This window comes from Drosophila guanche, unplaced genomic scaffold, assembly GCF_900245975.1.
Source record: "Drosophila guanche unplaced genomic scaffold, DGUA_6, whole genome shotgun sequence".
NCBI lineage: Eukaryota > Metazoa > Arthropoda > Insecta > Diptera > Drosophilidae > Drosophila > Drosophila guanche.
This window is the reverse complement of record NW_022995754.1, coordinates 1,018,254-1,025,925: the sequence shown is the minus strand read 5'-3', so window position 1 is coordinate 1,025,925 and position 7,672 is coordinate 1,018,254. Positions and strand designations below refer to the sequence as shown.

At 47.4% G+C, this 7,672-nt stretch overlaps 1 protein-coding gene across 1 annotated transcript in view; it reads left to right on the top strand.

Moving 5' to 3' along the window:
* Positions 1 to 229: 229 nt before the first annotated feature.
* The window catches only part of LOC117589111 (peroxidasin), a 25,065-nt gene continuing 17,622 nt past the window's right edge, over positions 230 to 7,672 (top strand). Inside the window, 1 exon segment of the mRNA XM_034280787.1 lies at positions 230 to 661. Within this exon segment, the coding sequence (XP_034136678.1) occupies positions 507 to 661 (155 nt within the window). The 5' untranslated portion in view covers positions 230 to 506.

Below are 7,672 nucleotides of genomic sequence, written 5' to 3'. Positions count from 1 at the left end.
CATCCATTGATTTAGCCATTCCTTTGGCTCAGTGTAGGCTTCAGTCAGGCCCCAACTAATATCGAGCACTCTTGAGCTGCCTCTGGCTCTGCCTTCGCCTCAGGAAAATTGTTATCACTGACTGCATCCGGAAGCGGCAGCCGAAGCTCCTCGTTTGTGCTGCATGCAACTCGGCTATTTGCCGTGGGTTCAGCATTTCAGTGTTCTCTGTTCTCTGTTCTCTGTTCTCGTTTCAGATGCTCGTCGGCATTTGGCGCGTGCAGTTGACTCGCCACTCGGAACACACTCGCTCCAGAAAGGGGGCAACTATTTATCGCAGTCCGAAATTCCGTAGATAGAAAACGCGTAGCCGGGGATTCATGTGAGTGTCGCACTTGCGCAGTCCAACAGAACCGCAAGCAACTGGGCAAACGCTGACCGATAAGAAACCGAAGAACTTCCGCTCCGCTCCACGTTCGCGCTTTATCGAACGAACTTCTGGTGCTTCCTTTCTTCACGTCTCAACCATGGCCATGTGGTGGCTGCCGTGGCTGTTCCTCCTGCTGGCCGAGGCGGAGGCTGTCTACTGTCCGACGGGCTGCAACTGCTACGAGCGCACCGTCCGCTGCATTCGCGCCAAGCTCACGGCCACACCGCAGGTGCCCTACGACACACAAGTTCTGTGAGTATTCCTTCTTCATTTTGGGGTTTGTGGTGCGGCTTGGGTTCCTCCATGCATAAATCATTCTGGCTGCTGGCTGCTGGCTGCTGGCTGTTGGCAAAATCCATAAATTAGTTTTTAATGGCAAAGAAGGCGGTGGCGTTAATTTGATGCCCCCATCTGTAGCCCAGCCTTATCTCTCTTCGTGTATCAGCCGTGCTCCCCCTGCTGCTCCGTAGTGCCTGCCTTCGTGTTGACTCAATTAAACGGATGTCTAACCAGAGACAGAGAGAGAGCAAGAGCTCTGGGATTCTGTCTGCTGGCAGCTGGATGCTCTGGGATTTGTATATTTATCGCACGCCATGCCCATGCCCGTGCCCGTGCCCGTGCCCCGCCAGACACACAAAGCGATTGGGAGGCGACTCGCAATATTTGCATGCACGCGGAATACTTCTGACGTTGCATTTATTTTCCCGAAATGTCAGCAGCTTTCGCATGAATTTCGGCAGCACCCTGAATGCGAACGGAGCGGATAACTTGGCAAATGTTTGCGGAGCATATGCATATTTATATAGGCCGCGGCATGCCTGCTCCTGCTGCAGCAAGCAGCCACCGTGCAGCTGCCACAGACAATGCCGCCGGCAAGTTGTCAGACGACAGACAGCAGCTCTAGCGGTGGAGTTGGAATTTTCTACTGGTATTTATGGTGGGGGAATTCAATTTCCATTGGGTTGAGTTGTTGAGAAGGATGCGGCGGCGGATGTACACGGATAAACTGACAGATATTCCGACATTCTGTCAGGTAGATAATGGCTCCACCCCAGATGCAGTTGCAGACAAGTTAAGCTAAGCGTTGAATGATCGATCCCTGGGATGTGCAGATGGATGTACTTCCCACACGACACAAGTTTCATCAACTAAAAGGAATGCGCTGTTTATCCATCACTGATCCTTCTGTGCCATTTGTTGGCTCACCGCACAAACAATTTCTCAAAGCACTGAAACCCCGAGTAGGAGTAGCAGTACTTTTTGGCAGTCTTTAAATTAATCTTCATTTTAAATAAGGTGATGGCTGCATAATTTATCATTGCCCCGAAAGAGAGAGAGAGAGAGAGAGCAGCACACACACAACAATAGAGAAAAAATGCCAGAGAGTGGGGTTGTGGGGTGTGGAATGCAGTCAACAACTTTTCCATTTTGATTCGCATTTCATTTATTCCGTAGCCGACCCGTTGCACACTTTTAATTAATTTGTTTCATTTATAACAAGTCGGGGCAGGGGCAGTGGCAGGGGCACTACCACAGTGCATGTGTCTAAAAAGTTTTCCCTGGTTGTTCCTTCAGCTTGCTTTTGCCTGCTCATATTTTGCCTTTTGTTGGGCCACATGCCCACATGCACACATGTTTTTATCCATTTGTATGCCATATTTTTGTTCCAAATGTTCACCCGGAATGCCTTCTAGAATAAAAATAAAAATGTGTATCAGTGCCAGTGCCAGTCTCCATCTTCAGCTCTTCCGTTTCTTCAGCGACACAGACATGACATTGTGTGTGGCTCGGCTCCCTCCCTGCTCTTTCCTCTCTGCTGCGCATGCAAAATGTTTTTGCCTTCATTTTGTTAATGGCCAAAATGTTGTTTACAATTTGCGTTTGCCAAAAGATGCTTTCGGGGGAGCTCGGGATAAATGTCCGACACAAATGCAAAGTGAAAAATGCCGAGCTCTACGACTGGGTAGGCACTCGAGTAAACAAACCCCGAATAATGATCTACAATGTGGCTGGAACTTGGGAGATCTTTGGGATCTTTGTAGAAAGCATTGAAAGCTGTCAAATGGTTGCTACTTTTGGGTTACATTTTCTGATAGTTATGCTCTACTTTTGGTGTTTTATTTCGTTTTCTCTCTTCAGTGAAAATGTCCATTATATTCCCCTGCACTTCATTGAAAGATTCCACCTCTCAGGATTCAGGCTTCAGGCTTCAGGCTCCATCTGTGCGCCTAAGCCACATCCTTCACTTCCTTGAAATTGTCCATCCATCAAGCATAAAGTCCTTTCCTCTCCACTCCACTATTCTGCATTGAAAGCGGAACTTGGCTCGGGGCTCGGGGCATTCAACAAGAGGAATTGCAACTCACTCTGGCTGCACCCAAGGATGCCCAAAAGCCTTTCTCCCTCTCTTACTTTCGCGCCTCACATTTTGGCCTTCCGTTCCGCGTGTGCCTTTTGAACTTGCAACTAAATGGAAGTCCGATCCGGCTCTTGTAGCATACGCGAACGGCGAGTGGCAAGTGGCGGCCGGGCAAACTTGCATCATTCATCTTGCCACGCCCCCACACATGGCACTTGGCAGTGCGCGGGGGGTAGCCTGCCTTTTTATCTCGCTTCTCGTTCTGGAGCAGCTAAATAAATGCACTTGATTTCATTTGATGATGATGCATTTTCCCGCTGACCTACCCAAAAGCCGCACATTTCTTGCCTCCTCCGTGCTCGCTCCCCTCTGCCATCTTTGCATAGAAGAGCCGCAGCAGCACATAAAATACAGATGGAGCCCGGGACCGAGCCTGACCAAGTCTACTACGGGTCTACACTGAGCGAAATTCGGTTTGTTTTATGGGCTACTTACCATACTTAACATCAACTTTAAACTGGGAATATGTTCAATGAAATAATTACTCAGTGAAGTAAATTGAATTCATTTTTCTTTTTTTTTTTTTTAATTTTTGCAACATTCTCTCAGCTTTTTTGTTGCCAGTGTGGCCTCTGGGGAGGCTCGCCTGCAATCTAATAACTTCGGGCATTATGCACATATGAAATATATCTCATAATGTCTGCACTCCCCTCTGCACAGCCTGTGTGTGTGTGCTCGCCTCACGTTTCATGTCTGGCATATTAAAAAGTTTGATTAGTGTCCAGTTCGTTGGCTCTCTCTTGCCACGCCCACACACACACACACACACACACACGCAGCAGCTATGTGTGTAAATATGTGTGCATGATGCATGTTCGTACATGTGTTTTTCTGTCTAATATTTTTGCTTGCATTTTTCTAGTTTAGCGAAACAGAAATTATTTGCGAAAACTATTTTGTTGCCTCAAAAACTTTGTTTCTCTCTGCTGGCTGTTTTCTTTCTCTTCTTATTGCTCTCTCTCTCTCTCTCTTTCTCTTTCTCTCTCTGCGAATTTCTCATTTCGTTGTTGGTGCATTTGTGCGTGAGTCGTCGGTTGGAGGTTCTCCTCCTGCCAGTTCCATTCCCTCTGCTGTTATTAAATATGCATAAATTTCGTTTTTGCACACAGCATTTGTTCGTTGTTGTTTCTAGCCGTGTTCTTGTTGCTGGCATTTTGCATTTACATTTGCTGTTTATTTGTTGCTGGAAATATTGAAATTGTTACCAATGCATGTGTCCTGGCTGGGTTCTGGTTGCTGCATTTCCTGCGGGACTCGTAGTGAAATGATATCCAGGGATTTCCGTTCAGGTGTGGGTGGGTTGCAGCTGGGAATAATTACAGCCACAGGAGGAGCAGCTGTGTCGTGTCTGTGGCTGTGTGGCTCTGTCTCTGTCTCTGCCTCTGTCTCTGGCTGTGAAAGATTTTCCAACTTCCTTCCCGTTGGCTGCAGGAAACTGTGCTCAAAATTGCCCCAAAGATTGCCTAATTTGTGCGAAATATTTGATTTGTTTGAATAACTTGCTGCCTTGCATGGGAATTTAATTAGATTTAGCTTTAATTGCTGCATCAAATGTGCATAATTAATGGCAAAACACTCGAATAATATCCACTGATGACTTTATTTACTTGAGAGGAAGTTCTGCTGCTGCTCCTACTGCTGTTTGATCTCCTCTCTCTCTCCCTCTGCCATCAATCACTCTGGGCTCTGCAGTCACACAATAAATCCCTTAAATGCATTTTGCCAATTCAATTACCAATCAATCAAAGAGCATTCAAACTTCGTCCTCTTGCAGTCAGTCAGCTCAAGCTCAAGCTCCTGTGTCTGTGTCTGTGTTTACTCCACACTCTCCTGCACTTCTCCACTCTCCACTCTCCACTCTCTCCTGTTCCATTTGCAATACAATATCATTGTTGGTAAGCTTTTTACAGGGTTCTGTGCTGTGTTTTGGTTTCGTTTTTGTGGGGTTTGGGCTCTGCAGTCTGACTTTTCGTTTGTTAAATATTTGCAAAAAGCCAACAGCAGCAGCAACAGCAGCAACAGCAGCACTAAAAACAAAATGAATTCGATTTTGTTGTGCAGAGAATGTTCCACTCAATCGGTAATATGATTTGTAATTATGCAAACGAAGCGGTGCCTACACACTGCAAAGAGCAGAGCTAAATGAGCAAAAGTTTCGCCGCATCAAAGGGAAAGGTTTCCCCGAATGGCACGTGGCTGTGGGGGGCAGGGGACTGGGACTGTGGATTGGGGCAAAGTTTTTGCCAATCAAAGCGTATGCATTTTTAATTCACTGCCAAATGCAGATGGAACGAAGAGGGAGAGAGAGAGAGTTGCAAGAGGATCCCATCGAATGTGATTCTGTCAAGAGGCTGCCTGTCCGTTCGCCTGCCTGTCCGTCTGTCTGTCCGCCTGTTCTGCTCATTCGTTCGCTTCACTTTGACATAGAAAAATCTTCTATTGATTTCGCCTTGCCACATGCAGCATGCGGCATGCGGCAATCGTATCAGCAATCGCTCCTTTGGCTTCACTTCTTCTCTTTTAAACCCGTGTCACTCCTCCCACTGCAATTTGCATTTAAAGTTTCCTTTTTGTTCCGCCCCTACCCACCGCTCCAACAATTTCTCTATTCCTGCCAATTCCTTTGCTTTAATGCCAGAAACTGCCACTTGCTTCCCTTGCCATCGGCCATCGGGCATCGGGCATCGGACACGCCCCTGTCCACGCCTCTGGCCAACGCCCACACGCTTTGTCATTTCGCATGCTCGTTAGTGCAGAGCAAAGAATGCAAAGTAGCCAAGGAGCCCAGAGACACGACAAGGGGGAGATAACAGCAACATGCAACACCAGCAGCAGCAGCAGCACACACGGAGACACACACAGAGAGAAACACAAACACATGCTACAATTTATAAGCAAAGTTATTTTGCCCCAGCCAAAGGAGAAAAATAACACGAGAGAGAGAGTCAAGGGGCAGTGGCAGTGGCAGTGGCAGTAGCTGTTGCCTTGATAGCCAACCAGCAACATGTCAAAGTGGAGCAATCGGCATGTGCAACGGACACGGAGCAGAACGGACATAGACACGGACAGAGACACGGACGCGGACACGGACACGGACGCTAACTTGGACTTGGACAGAGGCAACTGTCGGTCAAGCATAAGAAACCAGAAGCAGAAACAGTCCATAAGTATGCTATGGCAACAGAGAAAAATGTAGAAAAACAGAGGCAGAGAGAGAGACCGAACTACGACCAAGGGAACACGCTACACGTGCAGCAAGCGGCGGAGTCTCTTTGCCCATAGCAAACCGCTTCTCATAGACATTATGCCCCACGCAGCACTACAGATTTACCCTTTGCACGAGGAGCAAGGTGCGGCCCAAAAGCAAGCGAATAAAAAACATAAAAAAAGGAAACAGAAAGCAAAAGCAAAGCAAAGCCAAGTGCTGGCATGCAACCTGCGAAAAATGCTGCTGCTGCTGCTGCTGCTGCTCGGCACCCGGCAGGTAAAAGTCAACAACAGAAAACAGACCAGTGGCAGTGGCAGCAGTAAAAAATGTAAGAAAAAGATGCTACTGCCACAGCGGCTGACTGCTCCATGAGGCGGCAAACTAAGTCTTGCCAGGGGCCAAGTGGCAGGCAGAGAGCACGTAGCCAGGCGGCGGACAGATGCATAGCCGTAATAATGTTCATGTAAATGTTGGCAAGTGGCACGGGGCAGGAGGCAGGAGGCAAGTTGATGCTGCTAAAGATATTATTTACTTGCAGGCATCGACATGGTGTATGTATATCTGGGAGTCTTCACTCCCAGAAGGCATCAATTACTTAACCTTAAAAGCTCAAAAATAATCTTTAAAAATTCTGTATCAAAATTCTATTCAATAGTAGACGCTAGTACTTTGGTTTATCCCTAAGCATCCTGCCCGAATAAACACCACAAACACAATATAAAAATCTTCAATATCCACTGGGCTGTGGCTGTGGCTGTGGCTGGGATTGGTGCATAAAATTCGCCTTTTATCCGCATATTAAACCATTTCCACTTGAATGGAAAACTGATTTCATTGCGTTTTTATGCTTGTACTGCCCCACACCCCCCAACCCACACATGCACACCCACATGGCCTGTGTATGTGTGTGTGTGTGTTTCCCTTTTTGGCTCTTCAAATATAAAATAATCGCAGTGGCAGCAGCCAAACAGAAGCGAATGGTGGGGTAGGGCAGGACAGCAGGGTGGGGAAAGGGGAAAGGGGAATGCAACTCCTTTCCTCTCTCTCTCCTGACTGACATATAAATCTGCTGTATAATTGAATTTCACACGTTGCCAAAATATTGCCGAAAAAAATACTCGTAAAACCCCAAAAAAAGAATACGTAAAGCGAGGCGGAGCGAACGAAAGTTTAAATAAAATTTATTTCAACAAAAATACACACGTGCAACGGAGAGGGGGGAGTAGTGTGTGTGTGTGTGTGTGTGTGTGCTGCCTGAAAATGTGTGAATTATAACTGAAGTAGTGGGGCAAGGGCAGGGGCAGAGGCAGAGGCAAAGGCACTTCCCCAGGGCTCTCCCTTTCTCTGGCAGCCACTTTCAACCATCAAGGTGTTGGCCGAACTGCAACTACAGCAGCAGCAGCAGCAGCAGCTTAAGCTGCATGCCACAGCAGTAGTCATCAGGGAGTAGCAGAAGGGGCAGCAGGCAGCAGGCAGCAGGGGGGTGAGGGAACATAAAATCCTGAGGAGAATGCAGATGGGAATGAAAAGTCCTGAGGAGATTGCAGATGGGAATTGAAGGTTCTACAGCAGTGTGTGTGTGTGTGTGTGTGTGTGTGCTGCATGTTGCACGTATGTGTGTGTGTGGCAAGTGCTC